Here is a 21,730-nt window from a genome sequence, read left to right as displayed (position 1 = left end):
AAAAATATAACAACTAAAAAATAGTCTTGGAATAACCGTGAAAACTTAACACAATACACAGTATAAAACTTACATAATATTTTTAAAGAAGAACACAGTATTTTTTTTAAAAAAAATCCGTCCTTCAATGAAAAAATATTGAGAGATTTTGAAAAAAATAAAATTTCTTTTCTTTTCGTTCCTTTATATACTCCAACAGTGTTATGAATGACCACTGGGTAGTATTGGGCTTCTAATCCATCTTTATTACTCAAAAATAAAGAATTGGGCCAGGCCCATACCAACCGGGCTCAAGTCTGAACAGAGCCATGCTCTGGCCATAGCTAGCTTCCGTTCCATCTTCAACTTCAAGCGTCGAGCTCGACTCTTTCCCTCTCATGGCACCTCCGCGAATTCTACTATGTGGTGACGTCTTCGGCCGCCTCAACCAGCTCTTCAAACGATTCGCTGCGGTATCTCTCTCTCTCTCTCTTTGTTTCTCTAGGATGTTCTGCTTCCATTTTAGGTTCTTGTGATCTCAACGACTCAACTTGGGGCAGGTCAATAAATCGGCGGGTCCATTCGACGCCTTACTATGCGTGGGACAGTTCTTCCCAGACTCGCCGGAGAGGCTCGAAGAGTTCACGGGATACGCTGAAGGCCGTTCCGAAATACCTATTCCCACTTACTTCATCGGCGATTATGGCGTTGGTGCCCCTAAAGTCCTGTTAGCCGCTTCAAAGGGGTCCGGGAACCAAGGATTCAAGATGGACGGCCTGAAAGTTTGCAAGAATCTTTACTGGTTGAAAGGCAGTGGAAAGTTCACTCTCCAAGGTATATGCTTTATTACTTGTTGCTTGTTTGGTTACTGAGAAAATGGGTGGCTTACTAATGTTGTTTTTAGTAGTTTTAAATTCTATTTTACTGTTTACGAATACCCATTTCATTGGCAACAAGTTTTTACTCCCTGCGCGAGTTATGAGGTTGAGATGTGTGTAGTGTAAAGTAGGCATGTTAGAAACACCTTTGTAGAGGCAGAAGTTGTTTTGAGTTGTGGCTAATACACTTAGGCTTAGGGTGGCAATTCAGGTCAAGATACAAGCTCAAACTCAATACTAAATATTGCGGGTTAGGAATTAGGATGATAAAAAATAGAAGCAATTTGAAATTGGGTGGTAATACACTATAATTATTTGAGTTAGGTTAGAGTCAACTTATGTGACACAAAATTGATTCGAATTGATCTGTTTATGTTCTATATATCATTAAAATTATTAATTAGAGTTATATTATTATTTATTTCATAAAAAAGTTAAATCTAAAGTTAGGATAGCTTATTTACACTTGATATTAAGAACATTGTTCATTATAATAATTTATGATAAATTATTTAACTACTTAATTATTTATTTGTAACTTAATATATTTTTATTTAGTGTATTATTCAAATGAGTCAAATAAAATTGATATTATTAAAAATACATATAAACTCAAATTTTTGATACTAATCATTTTGATCATGACAGATTGAGTTAGGGTTGATCAATTAGGGATGTCAACCTTTTTCAAAAGAAAAAAAAAATAGAGATGTCAACTTGCATAACATGGACACAAATTTGACACAACGACTTGAATTGTTTATTGATATGCTAATGAGTAATGACCATACTTGACATTGGTATTTGTAGTTTTGTTTTCCCAGGAACTTGCTAAGTTTTGTTTGGCTGAATTACTGAACTTTTATATAGGATTATGTGTGGCCTACTTGTCCGGTAGGCATTCTTCGAGTGGTCAACAATTTGGGACATACAGTCAGGATGATGTTGATGCATTGCGCGCAATTGCTGAGGATCCTGGAATTGTTGATATATTCCTTACATATCCTTTTAATTTCTTTAGGAGTATAGATTGTCTTTTTGTTTCTTTTTAAATTCATGTTCACTTATATTTTATTTTTTTTGTGTCTTCAACCTTGATGTCTTTATAGAGTCCTCCTTAATTAATCATCACTAATGAATGGCCAACTGGGGTTACAAATAGCGCGTCAGCATCTGACATTCCTGCTGAAATCTCAGAATCTACTGGTAGTGACTCAACAGTTACAGAGTTAGTATCTGAAATCAAGCCGCGGTATGTGATTTCGGAGATTTTCACTGCTTGAAAATAATATATGATGAGTGATCCTAGTCAACCTATATTTCATAATGCAAATTGACAATGGCATTGTATGCTGTAGTGAGTTTACCTTATGCTGGCTGCTTTCAAGCCTGTATATTCTAACCAAATCTTAGCATATAAGGTGTGTATGGATTATAGGTTGTTATTCTTCTGATTGAAGTTTGTTGTCTGTGGTAGTTATCATATTGCAGGTACCAAGGGTGTGTTCTATGCTCGGGAACCTTACTCGAATGTTGATGCTGTGCATGTGACCCGCTTCATTGGCCTTTCTGCTGTTGGAAATAAGGATAAGCAGGTGTTTTCATTTGTTAAATGTTGTACATAAACTCCCTCTTATAATAAAGATTATTACACTGCTCTTAGATTTGGCCTTTGACATTTCATAACTTTCAGTTTTACATCTGCCTCAGAAATTTATTCATGCAATTTCTCCAACTCCTGCATCAATTATGTCTGCTTCTGAGATTAGTATGAAGTCAACAAACACAACCATATCTCCTTACTCTACACCACTGATGGTTGATGGAAACGAAGCTTCCAAGAGATCTAGTGATAGTGTCACTGACTCACAATACTGGAGATATGATGTCTCCACAAAACGGCAGAAACATGGTGCTGGAAGTGGTGATAAGATGTGTTTTAAATTTGTATCCTCTGGCACTTGTCCACGAGAGGAAAATTGTCACTTTCAACATGATATGGCTGCAAGGGAGCAATTTATGAGGGGTGTTTGTTTTGACTTTATTAATAAGGGTAAATGCGAAAGAGGTCCAGATTGCAACTTCAAGCATAGTTTACAGGAAGAAAGTGAAGGCAATGCTGACAGGAGACGACGGTCTGATAATGCTTCAGCTAGGTTGGTTAAAAATTATTATTACAAATCTTCCTTTAATTTATTGGGTGCACTGCTCATTTTACTTTAGTTTGACTCAAGATACTTTTGCTATGTCTTATTGTCTTTGATTAATTTTGTTTGTAATTATGTACATTTTCATGACAATGCTGTTATGTACACAAGTGTTCAGATCAAAAGAGTGCTGGTTTTGTATATCAAGCGCCAATGTAGAGTCACATCTGATCATCAGTATTGGAGAAAATTTCTACTGTGCATTGGCTAAAGGGCCACTTGTGAAAGACCATGTTTTGGTGATTCCAGTGGAACATTTGCCTAATACTATTGCTTTATCCCAGCAATGTGAAAGTGAGCTTGATAGATTTCAAAATAGCCTCAAGAAGTTTTATAAGAACCAAGAGAAGGAAGCAGTATTTTTCGAGTGGGTTTCAAAACGAAGTACACATGCTAATCTGCAGGTAAAGGGTCTTATAAGTGTCTTAGTTGGAGTTATATTAACGCAGAGAATTTTCTGTTTCTTTATATCACAAGTTGTGTGAAGTGTGCTTTGTTTGTTTTGTGGGCAAACACAAACATGAAATCTGAAGAGACAGAGATCTTACTTATAGTTTCCTACATCAAAATCACATTTTCACACTTGCAGTTTAATTTTCTTGTACAATTGTGTAGGTAATTCCTGTTCCATCATCCAAGGCAGCTGCTGTTCAAAATATATTTAATTTTGCTGCTGACAAGATGGGCTTCAAATTTGAAGTCACAAAATGTAAGTCAATGTTGTGCTGTGTATTTCTGTTCTGATTGGTGGAAATTGTTAGCTTGGATTCTGCACATTCCTTGGTTTGGTACAAAGATGAATTTTTTTTTTTTTGATAATTTGAAGTATGCAATCTGATTTACATTTGTGTAGTCCAAGCTGTCTTCATATCATGTTTATGGTGTCCAGTTTAAACTAGAAGTTCTAATTAATATCTTTATTGAGTCTTTCCCTAGATGAATGTTGTTTTAACTGGTGTTGTGTAAGATCTGACGATTAATAGTTTTTCACTTCTATAGATTTATGCTACTTTATCTCTTGATTGCAGTCAATAATAATTTGGAGGGAAGAAATAGTCTGAGGACACAGTTTGACAAGAATCTTAGTTTCTTCTACGTTGAACTCCCTGATGGCACTATTTTATCACATGTGGTCGGAGAAAATGAGAAATTCCCAGCTCAATTTGGACGTGAGGTATTCAATAAGTTGGTGCCATTGCTAATTTGGTCATGGCATCTACAGCCAACTCTTTTCCTTGTTTCGTTTTAATGTGAACTTTCTTCATATTTTTTTAAGACATGAGTTCAAATCATCTCAATTTTGGAATCTGTTTGTGTCTAATTTCTCAAACTTAAATTCATTTCAAGTTTTTTTTCCTGGTGACATTTAATGTGTTAAAATAACATGTAAATCATGGCATGGAAATTGAACGATTAGTTCAGTATGTGACATACTCATCTTCCTTTCTATTTAACTGTTCGTTGAGTGTCTTTTACATGTAACATTTGCAGGTTCTGGCAGGTCTGCTGGACATGGCAAAGAGAGCTGATTGGAGGACTTGTACTTGCAGCAAAGAAGAAGAGACGAAGATGGCAGGCGACTTCAAGGCTCAATTCCAAGAATTTGATCCGAACGAGTGATTTCTAACGGGAAATCTAGTTTTTGGCAATCTTTAGTTAACAATTCAGTCTTTCTACCATTTGGTGTTCCATGTTGCTCTAGTGTGTGATAACGATGTTATTACGTTAAAATGCAGGTATATGTGATCTAGAAGAGAAGAGACGCACTAGTTTTTTAGATGGCAGCCATTTTTTCTTGACTAAATTAGATGGCTGCCATTTTTGGTTGGTCTCTGTTTAACATGATTTAAATTCAAATTTTGGGTGGACAGGCCCCATCGCCAGGTTGATTGGGCCATTGGTGCAGAGTAAAGCTAACGCAATGAATACTAATTCAAACCCAAATCCCCGTTTCCCATTTTTGGTGTGGCTTCTATTATTGTCCTAGGCCATTGACTCAGCTATGTATCCTAATAGTTTATTATACTGAGCGTTGTAGTAATTTTGGTGCCACCCCATTAGAAAGCAAGCTAAAATTTTATTGCATTCTTGAAGTTGGTGATATTTAATTTTATATATGGCTCTATGGTTTTGTTAAAATCGGGATCCAAAATTAAGTTGTGTTTGTACTATAAATGAAATGAGTACCACGTATTATATTATATGGCATTTTCATGAAGTTAATAAGTGATTTCAGCCTGGAAGAGCTGTGAGTGACACTATTAGTATTACATTAATATAAATTATATAAATTGAGCTGTAATGACAGGATTTTTAGTAGGCTCACAACAAGGAATAGGACTGAGCCAAAAGTCAAGCTGGGTAGTAGCCCATTTCATAGTAAATGAGATTTCCTATACTATAAGATAGTTGCCTTGTGAGTTATGCCAAGGCTGGAATTGGAGGAGGCAATGGAATGGAAGTCACGTGGAGGAATATCCATTTATGAAGGAGCATCTTTTCAGCCTTGAAAAAGGGGCAAAACGAAAGCAACACAAGTGATTAGATAATTAACCAAAATTACAGCAAAAGGTAGATTGGAATTGTGGGGTAAAGAGTAAAAGAGTTAGTTGCATGGCATGTTGCACATGGTTTTGATTTGATTAAAGAGAAAGTAGCTAAATCTTTTAGGGCTCCAATTCCCAACCATACTCTCTCTATAAAAGGTTTTAGTTGGTAAAGAAACTCATACATTGGGATGCCAGTCACTATTAAAAGTTCTGCGTTTATATTTTATTTAGGCCTTAAAGCAAGCAACAGTGCCAGGAAGCAAAGAAGTGTGAAGGAAGGAGTGTTGGGCAAGGAAACCATAGATCACATGGGTATTTTTTTTTTAAGCTTTGAAAGGGAGTTTTATTATGTTGATAATTTTTATTCCATGTTGTATGGGGCTTCAACCATTCTATATGTAGAAAAGATAGGAAGGAAAAAAAAATAGATAAATAATAGGTACTCTCTAGATCTCAAGTGGTCCAATAAACAAAGAATCATGTGAGATGAAAAATGGTTGTTGATGTAGGTCCTATATATGAAGTTCCTTTTTTTTTTTTTTTTTTTTTAGTGTATATATGAAGTTCCTAGTTATCAAAACTTATAAATAAGAGAACTGACTGGATTCTTGTTTGGCCCACAAGGAAATGATGTTCATACATTATTCCTTTCCTTCATAGATCCATACTTGTAAATAGTTCAATCATCACGAGGATAATAGTTATCGCTAAATAAAAAAAAATCAAAAAAATGGTTGTGTTTGGTTTTATTACCTAACAATAATAATGTCTTAGAAGAGTGTTTGTTTATATTTAAACAACCAAAATGAAGATAATGAATAAATGAATAAATAATATGTGGTACTAAAAATCTTAATAGTGAATCATTACACTTATCCAATATATATGTATAGTATACATGAGAGAGGGAGAGTAAAGAGAGAAAGTTTGATAACATTAGAAGTTCCCCTGTTTTTTTTTTCAAAAATTATATATAAAAGCTAAGAAAATAAAAATAGTGATTTTACAATCCACACCGTTAAGAGAGATGTATTGATGCACCCCTACTTGTTTCGGAATCTAAAAAGAAAAATTAGTCTAATTTTTTTTTTTCATATTCATGTACATTATAGCTATTTAAGATACCCTACAAAAAAATTGAGAAATTCGGAATAATTTACAATATAAAAAGCAATGTTCAAGCAGTCTATTTTACACGCGTGTAAACTAAAATAGTTACGCATACAATACACTATTTGAATGTAATTTTTAGCGTGTTAAATTTTTCTGAATTTCTTAAAATTTTGCAGAATGTCTTAAATAACTATAATTTACATGATCATAAGAAAAAATTTACCTAAAAAATTATTTTAGATACTAAAACAAAGAAAGATGTATCGGTGTATTTTTTTAAGAGAATGCATTATAGAATTATTCTATAAATTTTTACTTTTTTTAATATGTATTAACCCTTGTTATATATTGCTTTCAAAAAAAAACCCTTGTTATATCCTTTGCAAAGGATAGGATTATGATATGATTGGAATCTCAATAACCATACACATATTACCATTTTGTTTATGTGAACCGAACTTTGAAATGAGTAAAGTTTTGATGTGATTAATGATTTATTTATTTATTGACATGAAATTTACAAGGGTGTGGTGTGGCATGACCACATTATTATCCTGGGCAGTGCGTCACGAGAGTGCCCTACAAAATCCAAAAGACAGCACAGCATAACTTTGGGTCGGTAGGAGCTAACCCATTTGTTTGTGTCTGCTTTTAGGGTTATTGATCCAATTGGAAACCTCCAAACTAATCTATTATATCATATAACTCTCCTATTTTATATTTATTTCTAGTAAAACAACTTGTCCTCAGCAATGATATAAAAACTTTTCATTATTATTATTATTATTATAATTTTATTCTGATCATTAGTTTATTATTATTATAAAATATAATTACTTTACTGTCCCTACTTTCCATATAGGATATATGGCTATTTAGCATTATGGTATTCCAAAAAAGATTAAATAGTGAGGTTTTAATTTAATCAATGGTTTACTTTTTATTATCTTTATGATAGGATCCAATGGGATACATATATGATTGGAAAATTCTGTAACTTACTTATACGGTTCATCTCTATTTATTTATTTTTAGTATCTTAATTTTTTAGTTAAATTTTTTTTCATGATCATTAAATTATAATTATTTAAAGTATCTTGCAAAATAATTTGAAAAAGTTTAACATGCTGAAAACTGCATTCAAACAGTATATTGCACGCGTAACTATTTTATTTTACACACGTGTAAAATAAACTATTTAAACATTATTTTTCATATTATAAATTATTTTGAATTTTTTAAATTATTATAGAATATCTTAAATAGCTATAATATACATAAATATAAAGAAAAAAATTAAACTAAAACTAAATGGCGAAACAAGTAAAGTGTGCATCAATACATCCATTTTAAGGGAGTGCATTGTAGAATCACTCTATATGATTTTTTAACTTTTTCTTTTTTAAATAAAGGCTAATTAGTAATTTTTTCCCTTGAACTTTGACATGTAGTAAATCGTGCCCCCTGAACTTTTTTTGCCGTTAAAAATTCCCTCTGAACTATTGAGATTGTTAAATTTAAGGACTTTTGTCTAATTTCATTCAATTTTACTGTTTCAGTGATTGTTTATGTACTAAACCATGCTCCCCAGGCTTTGATATCTACCAAATCATGCCCCTCAAACTTTGATATGTACTAAATCATGCCCCTTGAACTTTTATCCATGTTAAATTTTTTTTACTAAAATTAGATAAAAGTCCTTAAATTTAACAATCTCAATAGCTCAGGGGGAATTTTTAACGCCTAAAAAAGTTCAGGGGACACGATTTAATACATGACAAAGTTCAAGGGGAAAAATTACTAATTAGCATTAAATAAAAGGTAAGAGTAATTATTTGGGGCCTTGACATAAATTTTGCATATATAAAGTGCTAAACAATTAAATTTAGCACAATTAGACTTGTTGTTGTTTTTCTTTATTAAGATAGAAAATTAAACAAGATTTTTGGAGGAGGGTGCCAAAAAAAACCCTTCTAACAATGCATGTTTATGAGCTGTTAAACTCTATTACATTCATATATTTGACAATTCTAGCATGATCTGTGTATCTGAGTGTATGCCCTTCCAGTTGAAAAAGATTCTCTTTCAATAAATTATAATTATTAGTAGTATTAGAATGAGATATTTCACAATGAAGAAGATTTTTTCTTATTTGTTATTTTGTAGAATAATTTAGAAAGGATTTTCAATTATTACAAGTGTACACTATACCGATCACACATCTTATATATTTATTTAAGTCACGTTTAAAATAAAAATAAAAATTAATGAACAATATAAGGCATGGCTCAACTCAACCGAAAACAAATTTCTGTAATAAAAAAGTGTAAAAGCACAGTGAGTGAGGCCAGGTCCACTTTCATTAAGGTATGGACCCAATATCTTCAAATTGCCTAAATTTCATTATTTTATTTTAAAACTAATAATAAATAATATAATAAAAACGGACGAATTAGTGGAGCTTATATATAAATGCAATTACCTGTAAAATTAATTGAGCAATAACTTGGCAAATAATAGTTTTTAAAAATAATTTAGTCAAATTTCAAAAAAAAAAAAAAAACTCTGAAATAGTGATTTATAAATCATATAGCCATTAATAAATTGATTCATTTTCTAAAATAAATAATAAAAAAATTTTGTTGTTTTTCTTATATTATATATCTTATACATAACTTTGACTTGAATCATCAATCAAATAATAAATAACACTTCCATCAAATTAAGATGCTGATAGCTAAACTATCCATTAGAATATAGTTTCTTCTTTCTTCACAATTAAATATTTATATACATTATGTTATTTAGGGCATGTTTGAATGTGATTTTATTATTGCTAATTTGTGTTTTGTGTAGTTATTAAGTTAGTAATTATATTATTAAATAATTACATAATATTTTAAAACATAAAAATATGTTTTTGGATGTAAAGTAGAAAAGTATATGTGATTCTTATTTCAATAAAACCTATTTGAGAATATAAATATATATATATATATATGTGGCTATGTTTTTAATGGGTATTACCCATGTATGTGTATTTTATTATTGACCATTGGATCAAATATCTAATGGTTGATATTTATAATCATTAATTAAAAATTAAAGAAAAAATATTATTAGTTATTAGGTGAGATTATTATTATGTGTATAGGAAGAAATCACAAATTGATTAATCTTATAATATCTTAACTTTAATCAAATAGGGTTCTAGATATATGAACAATAAATAATCACGTAAAAATAAAAAATAATTATTTGAATAAAGAATTTAATATACACAGTTATATATATGAATCCCATTAATCAAAAATAATTATTCAATATATGAACAATAATTTGTCACGCTATATGTTTCCCAATAAAGAAATCTACCTCATCATAGTCAAAACTAAATAATACATGTAATACAGATCTTTGTAATAGAGTACCTAAAAGAAACAAAACTTCGGTTACCATAATCGAAAAAGGTTTAAGTGAACTAAATAATGACTAAAAAGATCAAATTACAAAATGAAAATAACATGTCTATATGAGTATGATTTTTTTGCTATATGAGCATGATTGATCTAAGAGAAAATAGATAAACCTATAACAATATAAATATACTTAATATTAATTTTGACAAAGAAACAATTCAATTATAAACGATTCTAAATATCAGCTTGACAATTTCAACACACTAATTACTCATTAAATAACCATAATGTATACATCATGATAATTTTATTTTATTTGATATCAAATGATAGAGATTATTGAGGTTTTCAACCATGAAAAACACACTATGATCAAAAAGTAATGCTCAGTAATTGTATATTTCAAAGAGACCTAAATTTCCATGAATGTCCCTAATAAGATATAAACAATAAAATAAAGTTGTAATTTTTTTTTTTAAAAAAAAAAAGTAGCAAAATTTCAGTTAATATAAGAAATAGAGCAAATTAAAGATTTATACAATACTGGAATTTGAACTCTTAGAGATCATTAGCGAAGGGGCGAAACTCGTTAGATTCCCTAGTAGAACACTACCTTAATGGTCTGAACACAAAAATTGTAGAAATCAAAATATGAATAAATTAACATCATCAACAAAAGGAAAATGAAAGGGAAAATACTTAATAATTACGTGACAAATAATTATTAATTGAATTAAAAAGTTAAGATTAGAAGAATAATTCAAATTATTATTCATATATTGATTAATCCCATTAATTAAAAATAATTCAATATATAAACCCTATTTAATTAAATAATTTGAATTAATCTTATAATCTTGACTTTAATCAAATAGGGTTTATAAAAGAGGCATAAATAATCAAATAGGGTTAGAAATACGGTAATTAAAGAAAATCTGGAACCCTATTTTTTTTTTTTTTTGATTTAATGGGATTTATTTTATTTTTATTTTATTATATATAAATAAAAAGTGACCCATAAATTTCTCATAAATCATTTTATTTTTAATAATAAACTATTTTATTTTTAATATAAATAAAAAGTTACCCATAAATTTTTTATAAACCAATAATTCTGTTATATAAACATACTTTATATAGAATAGATATTTGGTACAAAAATTGAAATTAAATTCTAATTGAGATGTATAGATTATAACAATATAGTGATACACTAAAAAAAAACACCAAAAAGTGTCCAATGTTACAAAAATAACAATATATTATCCTTAGTACTTTATTATAATAAAATTGTAGTTGACCGAGTATATAATATTTATATATATATATATATGTATTATTAGAACTTTAGATGTAAAACATGAAGCATATGAATAATTATGAAATGCGAAATAAATAAAATATATATGCATTATGAACAAATGATTGAAATATGCTTCATTCTTCTAAATTTCCTCTAACTTTTTATGAATTTACTGTTATTCACAAAAATAAGTAGTGAGCTTGAGACCGATACTTTATATGTGAGATACTTTATCAATATCTTTGATATATTAATTATTAGAATATTTTGACAATTAATTCAAAAAATAAAATTAAGTAATAAAATATTTAATAAATCAAAATAGGATCATAATTAAAATATTTTAAATTAAATATCAAATAATTAATTATATATTTTATTTTTTGAAGAAACAAATCAAATATTTAGCTTACCAAGTATAAAATATTCTAATATCTATTATCAGTGACGGACCCAAGATTTTTACTTTGTGGGGGCTTATTTATGATAAAAAAATATTTATAGCTACATTATAATCACTCTTACTAAATTTATCTAATTTAGTGGGGGCTTTTCTACTATTTTGGCTTATAATTATTAAATTAAAAAATTTACATTTAATTTTTTAAAATGCAATACTTTTGTTCGTGGGGGCTATAGCCCCCACATCACTCTTAATGGGTCCGTCCCTGTCTATTATAATTTAAAATAAATTTATAAATTATATATATATTAAGATGTAATTATTAAATTTTTTAATACAAATTTATAAATGTATAACTAATTATAAATGAAAGATTAATTTTATTTTAAAAAAAACAATAATAGTACACTTTCAAAAAAGAATAATATTACAGTGTTTAAAAAAAATATAATCACACTCAAAACTATTAAAATTATAAAGTGGAATTGGAACTCTTATTTAGCTCCCATTTCAAAGTTGTCAACTTTGATTATAGAGTTGTCATGCTTAAATTTTTACAGGCTTTTTTTATTTTCACTTATAAATATATTTTTTTATATATATTTTTACGGAATTCTATATAGAAACTCGTATTGTAACTAGCGCTACAACTTAAATTGCAACAAAAAATCGTATAGAAACTCTTATTACAACTAGCGATACAACAATCTTAGAAAATCAAATCGTAAATTAGAAAAAAAAAAACAGGTAATTCCCCAATTTCCACCTCTTATGGAGAGTCTATTTATAAAAAATAATAAAATTAAATAAGATGTCAAATTAAATAATTATTTCAAATTACATTAAATTTAATTAGAGAAAATTCTCCCAAGTAAACCAATCTAAATAAATAAATAAAAAAAAATGTGTGTCAAGGTGAGAAAATATAGATATCCCAACAACATGCCACGTCACATTTTGGTGGTCAGCATCTTCAATGGACAGCATTTGAGCCAACAGAAAAAACTGAGTATTGAAAACAACAAAAAAGAAAGAGATAAAAAGAAAACTGAAAAATTGAGTCAACCAAAGTGTCCCCATTAAAACCAGAATCATAACTTATTATTAGCCATGAATTTCAACTTCCAAGTAAACTTATAAAAAAAAAAAAAAAAGAGTTTGGTTACACATCACTCTAATCCAACCTTCTCCATTAAATTAATACCAAGAATCTCTCTTTTTCTCTCTCTACCTCTCTTTTCCTTGGTACTGTGAGTGTGTTGTGTCAATAGTAATACAGAGTATAATTTAATTTATATATAAATATATTTTATATAATAATATGGTTTTGGTTTTCAATTTTTATTTTCTGGGTTAGTTTGTTCTGGTCGTGTTGAATTCCACATGTCAGTGGAAACAGTTGTTTTCTTCATGGGGATGATGATTTCATGGCTCCTCTGCATATCTCAGAGCTTGAGTTATCATCAGACACAGATTGTTTTAGTGGTTTTGGGTTCTCTCACCAAACCCAGTTCTGGGTTTTTTGTTAAACTGCCTACTCATTACTTAGCTCTCACTATTTGTGGCCCTTGTTCAATCTAACGTCCCTTTTGTTATTGCTTCAAGTTATAAGCTTTCCCCTCCAATATTAATTTATTCATTTCTTTATTGCCTTTCTATTTTAATTTCTTCTTCATCGAGGAACGCCTTGTGTGAGAAAAGTTAGAGACTGTTTGTGAGATTTGGCGCTGTATGGGATGAGAATGGTAATGCCACCCATGCTCCAGCTGGTTATTCTCAGCTTCATTTGCTTTTCTCTGCTTCTACAAGGATCCACAGGTAAACTCTCTCTTTCCTTAATCTAAATATGTTCATTTCTTGGTTTGACTCTTGAGTTAATTTTGGTTTTTCAAATGTTGATCACTTTTTTGTCAAATTTCTATGAATTTGAGAAAGTTTTGAGATTTAGCAACATTGTGATCTGTATCTTTGGATTTTCGTGTTTTTAGTACTATCTATCTATTGAGCACTAATCTGGAATGTTTTTACATCTGCCATTGATGCTGTTACCTTGGAATCTTTTTCGATCTGTACATATTGCTATCTTAGAATGAATGGGTTTACCCAAATTTGCATGACTTAGCTTTTACAACTAAAACATATAGCTTTACTGTACTGTCCGAACCAATAAATAGTTAAGATTATTTCATAAGCCTACTGTCGGAGCACACTTATTAGCTCAAGAACGGTAAATATGAATCTATCATTCCATTTTCTAGACCTGGCTTTATCTTGATTGAATTTATTATTAAGCTGAGTAAATTTCTGTCTTTGGATCAGTATTGAGTTTATTGTTTGTTTGAATTGGTTTCAGAAGAATGATACTAATGCATTTCTGTGATTTTTTTTTCTCTTCTTCTCATATCTTTGGTTTGATGAGCTTTCTTTTTCTTTCAGGAATTACTATATCCCCATCACCTGCAATCTATTCTGGGGTAAGAACATTAGGTCCTGTGCCTCATGGCACATCAAAAGACAATGCACCAAGTTCAGAATCGCAGCCCATTGGTAACTATTATGATCTTTTTAGACTGAAATTCTAATTCAAGATGGGCTCATCTGATTAATTTCTCGGTATGATAATTCAGAATCACCTTCACATCCTGAAGTTGCACTGCCGCCTCTTCCCTCTACCCCAGCATCCCAAATCAAGGGGCTCGAACCATCAATGCCACCTAGTGTTACAAAAGCGCTGCCACCATCTAATGCAACTCAGAAGGTGGCCTCTACCCCAGCGCCCCAAACAATCAATAGGCTCGAACCATCTCTGCCACCTAGTTTTACAAAAGCACTGCCGCCATCTAATGCAAATCCTCTACCTCCCGTTGATCAAATACATGCACCAGCCACTCCACCAACAACTCCTCAAGAAAAAGCACCAGTTACGAAGCCTCCTGTCTCAGTACCAGTAATGTTAACTCCTCCACCACTTTCTCAAGGTCATGCACCCACTGTTCCACCAACTGCTTCTCAAAGAAAGAAACCGGTGATTGAGGCTCCTATTTCACTGCCAGTTGCTCCAGGTAGATGATCTATTTGGAATTTAGGGGTGTACGGGGTGCACATAGTTTTTATGTTTTTTTAATCTAGTGTATTTTTCAGCTGAACAATTATTTTGAATGGCTGCTTTCGTTGTTCCAGTTCCAGTTGCAACTCCTTCAATGAATATACCACATGTTTCTCCAGCTTTCCAGCCAAGTATACCTGCAACTTCGCCAATAAATATACCACATGTTTCTCCAGCTTTCCAGCCAAGTATACCTGCAACTTCGCCAGTAAATAACACCCGAAGAAATTCCACTGATAATAAGGGTCCTATGTCTTCTACTACTCCAGGTACATGATTACTGGATTTTCTCTTTGACATACTAAATGACAAGTAGATTAATTCTCTTTCCTGCGAGTACATCATTAAGAAAAACTTGGACAAGATCAGTGGGTCACTTGTGCTTCTTAATTCATATAATATTTTAAAATAAAGGCAAACATCACCATTTTACTTGACAATATTGATTCTTGTTTTCTTGCAGTCACCAATCACGCAGTTCCAGCAGTATCTCCAACAAGTCAAGTGCCACAGAGTTCACCTTTCATCCATCCAGCTACACCTAGAGGATCTCCATCTACTGTTATTCCTGGTAACTTTAGTTTTTTGCTCAAAAGAAACATGGTTTTAAGTTCATATCCCACATGCCAGTCAAAATGGTTAAGAATGTTTGCTGTTAGATTGTGGTTGTTCCTCAGAACCATCTTCGGTTTATATACCTCTATCTTCTGCATTGAGGTGAGAACCCACGACTGAAGGAAACTCACAAATGTGAAAGACCTTACATTTTTTATGTATTGAGATGTGGTCCAGCAATACATATCTGGGCTTTAATAGAAGACATATGGTTATTGTGGAATAGTTATGGTAAATAGTTCTTTCTGTGGGTAGGACAAGTAAATTCGTGGATGCCATCAAATTGAACGACTACTCCATTTTCTTAAAGGGCACGTTGATTCATTACTTCTCTATAATATAGCTACTATCTAACATTATTTCCCTTGTGATTGCAGACCATGAAGTCTCTCCTGCTTCATCTCCTCCCAGGAGCATTGAATGGAAAAAGAAGGGAATTCCTGCTTCTGCGCCTTTATTTGAAAAGCCTAAGGCAGTACCACCTGTGGACCATATCACAGCTAACGGTATACTGAAACCTCAGTTTTTGCTGTTTTGTAAACTGTCCAACTTGAAATGATGTTATGAAAGTTGCTTTACCACTGCTCACATTAATTGTAGGTCCTTCAAAACACAAATCTGTGCGACATTCTTATGTTGCTCCTGCACCATCTACATGGCATCCCAATCCTCCTAATAAAGGAGATACTCCTGTCTCATCACCTTCAGCCCCATTTTATGAGCATCATCATTCAAGGAACAAAATCACCAATCTTGCTCCAGCATCATCATATCCTGTTTCTCCTCCTCCTATACAACATGGTGAGTTCATACATTTCCTAAATTATTTTCTTCTCCATGCACAGCCCACTCACCCATCTTGAGAGAAAACATATTTAAGAAATATATAATTCCTTTTATCCTACTCTCCCCTTAGTTGGGTGTTATTTAATCTGTTTTTAATGCAATGGCCTAAACGTGGAGTCCCAATTCTAACACCTTCCTGTGGCAGGTTTTTCAGGTTCACCATCTGATACTCGTTTCCCTCCACCATTGAGCTATATTCCACCTGCACCTGCTCCATCCCAGAAAGCTGCATCGGGCAACACCAATAGTAAGAAGGCCATGTTGTATCTCTTTTGTTTTCTCAAAATGTTGTTTTGGAATCACTCACTATATATTTCATTTATATCAACAGCTCAACAAATGATTCTCTTTTTCACTTATACATACATACATGTGCCCTTTTCTTCTCACAGAATTGTTTCCATCTAAGCCTCCATCAGAAAGTCCAAAGGTTTCACTTGCACCACCACCAAAGGTTTCACGTTTACCGCCACCAAAGGTTTCACTTGTGTTTCCTCCTCCACCTCCTAATGAAGGTATGTAAAAGCTAGAAAGTTTCTTGCTTGCGTTTTTTAATCATGGTTCCACAGCTTTAATCTACTGAAATTTGACGTTTAGTCTTCTCTTTGTTGCAGATTGTTCAACAATGATTTGTACAGAGCCCTTTACAAATACTCCTCCTGGATCACCTTGTGGCTGTGTTTTGCCCATTCAAGTTGGATTGCGCCTTAGTGTTGCTTTATATACTTTCTTCCCATTGGTCTCAGAGCTCGCCCAGGAAATTTCTAGCAGTGTTTTCGTAAAACAAAGTCAGGTACGCATTATTGGAGCAAATGCCGCTAACCAACAACCAGAGAAGACAGTAGTCCTTGTTGATTTGGTACCAATGGGAGAAAGGTTTGATAACACTACTGCTTTTTTAACGTATCAACGATTTTGGAACAAGCAAGTTACCATCCAATCAACCTACTTTGGTGACTATGAAGTGCTATATGTGCGGTATCCAGGTTTTCTTTAACACTTTAAATTGCTGATCCCTCCACTTATCCTCTTGTTGGTAATTTTTATCTTACACAAGAACCATTCATTTGTAGGTTTACCTGCCTCGCCACCTTCCGATGTTGGTATGATAGATGATGGGCCGTATGCTGGCTCTGACAATAATGCGAGAACAATAAAGCCTCTTGGGGTTGATTTGCCAAAAAGGCAACATAAAAAGGTGCTTAGTGGTGGCATCATTGCTATTATTGTTCTATCAGCCTTCCTAATTTTGGTTTCGTGCTCCGTTGCTGCTTGGATTTTTCTTTTCAAACATAGAGACAAAGGTTCTGAATTAGGGCCAGCTCCCCGTGTTTTGCTGCCTTCCCTGTCCAAACCATCAGGTAATTCAGCCAATAGATATTGTAGAATCAAGTTCTCGCTAATGTAGTCTATAAAAATAAAAATAGACATGCAGATAAACACATCGATTCTAGCTTGTTATGTAGTATTAATAAGGAATACACACAGCGTATATGGAATCAAATAATGTGTATTTTTGCCACTAAGTTTGGGTTAGCAAAATCAGTGTTGACCATGGTGCATGATTAAGATGATAATTAGTGTTCATTTATATATGAAGGTTGCCTTTTTATCTGTTTATTCTTTCTTTCTATAATATTAATTCTTTACTTAATTCTAACTAAGTAAAATCTGAACTTCAAACTTTTCATGTGATTTCATGCTGTGCTGGGACTTGTTATCATGTATGTAAGCAACCTTAGTTCTGTAAAAAGAAATAAGTGAATAGTTTTTTCTTGATCTATAAATGTAAGAAGAGATTTATACAAATAGGAGCCACTAGTTACAGAAAAATTACATATAAATCACTTCAATTTCACTGTTCACTTAATTTCAATTTATGGGTATGAAAGTTAGCCTAAATCTCCTGGGTCTGTAATAAGATTATGGATGACATGCTGGCAATTGGGTGTATAAGAATTTTATTTGATTATAATTATATTTTTCACTTTTCTAATAAGAGAAGAAGACATATTTTGCAGGAGCTCCAGCGTCTATGTTAGGAAGTAGGGACAGTTCTGCTTCTTTATCATTTGGATCTAGCATTGCGACCTACACTGGATCTGCTAAGACTTTCAGCACAAGTGACATAGAAAAAGCAACTGATCATTTTAATGCATCTAAAATACTTGGGGAAGGAGGGTTTGGACTTGTTTACAGCGGTGTTCTTGAAGATGGAACCAAAGTTGCTGTCAAAGTTTTAAAGAGAGATGATCAACAGGGTGGTCGTGAATTCTTGGCTGAAGTTGAAATGCTTAGCCGTCTTCATCACCGGAATTTGGTCAAGTTGATTGGTATATGTACAGAGGAGCGCAACCGTTGCTTGGTTTATGAGCTGGTCCCAAACGGCAGTGTGGAATCTCATTTACATGGTGCATTATTTGACTCTTCTTAGAATTATTCCCAAAAAAAATGTTTTGTAGATGTTATTGTTTTAATACAGTTTTGGAGATTACTAGTTTCACTGTTTATTTTGTTTTGCCAGGCATTGACAAAGAGGCTGCTCCACTCAATTGGCCTGCTCGAATGAAGATAGCACTCGGTGCTGCTCGAGGACTGGCATATCTACATGAGGATTCAAGCCCCCGTGTCATACATCGTGATTTTAAGTCTAGCAATATCTTGTTGGAAGAGGATTTTATGCCAAAAGTTTCGGACTTTGGTTTGGCCCGGTCTGCCATGGATGAAGAAAATCAACACATATCAACACGTGTCATGGGAACATTTGGGTATGCTTTTTTATTCATCATTTTTTATTATTCTTAACCGCCTTGGGTACACATCATTTTGTGCATGGGAAAAGGATCATTCCAAATTCCAATATACTTATATGCACATGAATGGGTACTAAAATCTCATACTTACATAACCACCTTGCTATTAACTATATAAACCTGAGAAATGTTATAATCAGAGCTTTCTGTTCAGTGATTGAGGAAACGTTCCTTTATTCCAATAGGAAATGTAAGCGTAAAACAAGTTGTTTCCTTGTCATAGCTGGAACTAGTGCACCTGATTTTTCTTGAAATATTGGCAGACTATTTATTCGTAAACCTTTCTTTCCTTTCAAGTTAGTGGATTAGATTCCAGCAAAAAAGTTACTGGATTGATTGGCATATACCAGATTACAGTGGTAAAAATGTAACTGTGGATTGGTTTTGTGAACTCATCATGTGTAATGACCAATTTATACTAATCACTTTCTCCTTTTAGTCTGGCAAGGTAGAAAACCTTATTTGCTGTACTAAGTATTCAAGATAGATAGGAATAAAATGCTGATTAATAAAGTAAACTACCTTAGTTGGATTACCATATGTCAGCTTGTTGTATAATTCCTTTTGGTGGTCCAGTGCTGTCTTGAAGGAGGTATGAGCTATCAAAACAATTTGAAAATGATCTGTGTTTGACATGTTATATTTTTCTCCTCAATTTTCAGATATGTGGCTCCCGAATATGCGATGACTGGACATCTTCTTGTGAAAAGTGATGTTTATAGTTACGGAGTTGTCCTACTTGAACTTTTAACTGGAAGGAAACCAGTAGACATGTCACAACCACCTGGTCAAGAAAATCTAGTTGCATGGGCCCGTCCACTCCTTGCGAGTAAAGAAGGTCTGGAAACAATTATTGATCCTTCGCTAGTATCTGAGGTCCCTTTTGAAAGTGTAGCCAAGGTAGCAGCAATCGCATCCATGTGTGTACAACCGGAGGTATCAAACCGTCCTTTTATGGGTGAAGTTGTTCAGGCCTTGAAACTGGTGTGTAACGAGATTGAGGAGGCAAAAAACCTAGGATCAAGAACTTCAAGTCGAGATGATTTGTCTATTGATTTCAGTGCCTCAGAACAGTTTCCAGGCCCCCCACAAAGCCAATATTCAGTTCATAGCTATGAGTCTGAACTTGATGTTGGAAGGGGAATGTCAGTATCAGAATTGTTCAGTTCATCTGCAAGATTAGGCACAGAACAATCCGAATCGTTCAGGCGTCACTCTAGTTCTGGTCCTCTGGGAAGCAGAAAGAGCAAGCATTTCTGGGAAAGAGTAAGGAGATTATCAGGTGGCAGTGTTAGTGATCATGGTTCTGCATTTAGATTTTGGTCAGGTTCCCATTGAATGACAGAGTGACTTTTCCTTGTTTGATTTTTCGGTGACAAGAAGAAGAAGCTCAAGAAGACCTCCTAAGGGAAATCATGAAAAGGTTAATAAGGGGTAACATTTCTCCATACTAATGCTCAAATGGGATGGAATTTGGTGTTTGAATCGTAATACAAAATTTCTCATGGCACAGAAGGAGCTACTCTCGGCTGACGTGACCAAATCCTTTGCGTTTCAGAGTGAAGGAGAACTTTTGATTGTAAATCCAGTGAGTGCATTTAGAGACAAGTTTTCTCTAGTTACAGTCTACAGATTTGTACAGAATATTTTGCACTATGAAAATGAAATGCCTGCTTTCACCACTTCCAAAATACTCCAAATGCAATGTGATTTGTGTTTTTTTCCCTATTTTATTATTATTAATTTCTTAATATAGATTTAATCAATTATTATTTAATTTTTTTTTGAATCTGTGATAAGAATATATTTCCTTGCATCGCAGAATGAAGTTTGTTAAAAAAGAAAAAAGAAAAAGAACATCCTAAAATGAAGTATTTCCTTTTGATCCAAATGAAGTATGAACAACCTTCCAATTGATATGCCAACAGCAAACAATATCCTAGGAAAAAATAACACTCGAGATTGAGTTATAACAAGAACAATTACGTTTCATTCCTGTTTTTATTTTCACTTTTTCATTATACAACATATTTCATTCAACAAAATATTAACCATTGGATTTTTTATCTAAATTTTGTTTGTAATTAAACAATATATTCCATTAATGAAAACGTCTTTTTTATTATTAAATAAAACTTCATTGAAGAAAGGCTAATCGCCTAAAGAACACAAAATCAAAAGGCAACACTGCGAAACCAGTGAAACTGAAATAACAGAAAACCTGTAAACTTTCAAAACACGATCTAACTCAGTTTAACCATTGCACTAGCTAATGGGGACATCTTGCAGAATTCCACGCTTACCCAAACTTTTCCCACCATTTTGGTACAATTTTATTTTTAATTCAGGTATTACAATAGTCTTTCCTTTATATATTTATTTATTTATTTATTTTTTATAATAATAGTCCATGCGGTTTAAATCTCAAAATTTATTATTACAAAAAAAAAAAAGTTAATTTTGCACCGTTGGATTGATCTTTCCCCATTTCTTACCAAT

The 21,730-nt window shown here is 32.4% G+C and overlaps 2 protein-coding genes across 4 annotated transcripts; both read left to right on the top strand.

Annotated features, from left to right (window-relative positions):
• Window positions 1-291: 291 nt before the first annotated feature.
• LOC115706308 (zinc finger CCCH domain-containing protein 64-like) lies at window positions 292-5,149 on the top strand. Of its 2 annotated transcripts, XR_009684670.1 has the most exons (11): window positions 303-452; window positions 540-813; window positions 1,728-1,857; window positions 1,990-2,109; window positions 2,335-2,452; window positions 2,568-3,013; window positions 3,183-3,468; window positions 3,680-3,773; window positions 4,093-4,238; window positions 4,556-4,800; window positions 4,936-5,149. XR_009684670.1 is itself a non-coding variant. In XM_030633909.2 (10 exons), exons 1-10 carry the CDS (start codon window positions 378-380, stop codon window positions 4,682-4,684), a joined length of 1,818 nt encoding a protein of 605 aa, XP_030489769.2. In that variant the 5' UTR covers window positions 292-377; the 3' UTR covers window positions 4,685-5,149. The 2 variants fall into 2 exon arrangements, 1 of the variants encoding a protein (XP_030489769.2); XM_030633909.2 differs by having other exon boundaries at window positions 292-452; window positions 4,556-5,149.
• Window positions 5,150-12,815: 7,666 nt separating this feature from the next.
• Window positions 12,816-20,913, top strand: LOC115704436 (receptor-like serine/threonine-protein kinase ALE2). 2 transcript variants are annotated; one of them, XM_061104915.1, is made up of 14 exons: window positions 12,816-13,669; window positions 14,288-14,398; window positions 14,479-14,913; window positions 15,032-15,226; window positions 15,421-15,528; window positions 15,950-16,078; window positions 16,173-16,373; window positions 16,564-16,665; window positions 16,811-16,933; window positions 17,033-17,404; window positions 17,492-17,779; window positions 18,440-18,829; window positions 18,943-19,186; window positions 19,894-20,913. In XM_061104915.1, exons 1-14 carry the CDS (start codon window positions 13,588-13,590, stop codon window positions 20,567-20,569), a joined length of 3,456 nt encoding a protein of 1,151 aa, XP_060960898.1. In that variant the 5' UTR covers window positions 12,816-13,587; the 3' UTR covers window positions 20,570-20,913. The 2 variants fall into 2 exon arrangements, with proteins under 2 accessions (XP_060960898.1, XP_060960902.1); XM_061104919.1 differs by lacking the exons at window positions 12,816-13,669; window positions 14,288-14,398 and having other exon boundaries at window positions 14,776-14,913; window positions 14,993-15,226.
• The last annotated feature ends 817 nt before the right edge of the window (window positions 20,914-21,730 follow it).

Source organism: Cannabis sativa, chromosome 1 (assembly GCF_029168945.1).
Source record: "Cannabis sativa cultivar Pink pepper isolate KNU-18-1 chromosome 1, ASM2916894v1, whole genome shotgun sequence".
In the NCBI taxonomy this organism is placed as follows: Eukaryota; Viridiplantae; Streptophyta; class Magnoliopsida; order Rosales; family Cannabaceae; genus Cannabis; species Cannabis sativa.
This window is presented reverse-complemented; position numbering and strand designations above follow the sequence as displayed.

Excerpts from the sequence above, each read along its gene's own strand:
- LOC115704436 (XM_061104915.1), top strand. The coding sequence starts at position 13,588 with ATGAGAATGGTAATGCCACCCATGCTCCAGCTGGTTATTCTCAGCTTC. Across the intron at positions 15,227-15,420 it reads TATGTCTTCTACTACTCCAG|TCACCAATCACGCAGTTCCA; the intron begins GTACATGATTAC and ends GTTTTCTTGCAG. Across the intron at positions 17,780-18,439 it reads TTCCCTGTCCAAACCATCAG|GAGCTCCAGCGTCTATGTTA; the intron begins GTAATTCAGCCA and ends CATATTTTGCAG.
- LOC115706308 (XM_030633909.2), top strand. The coding sequence starts at position 378 with ATGGCACCTCCGCGAATTCTACTATGTGGTGACGTCTTCGGCCGCCTC. Across the intron at positions 453-539 it reads TCTTCAAACGATTCGCTGCG|GTCAATAAATCGGCGGGTCC; the intron begins GTATCTCTCTCT and ends AACTTGGGGCAG. Across the intron at positions 4,239-4,555 it reads CAGCTCAATTTGGACGTGAG|GTTCTGGCAGGTCTGCTGGA; the intron begins GTATTCAATAAG and ends TAACATTTGCAG.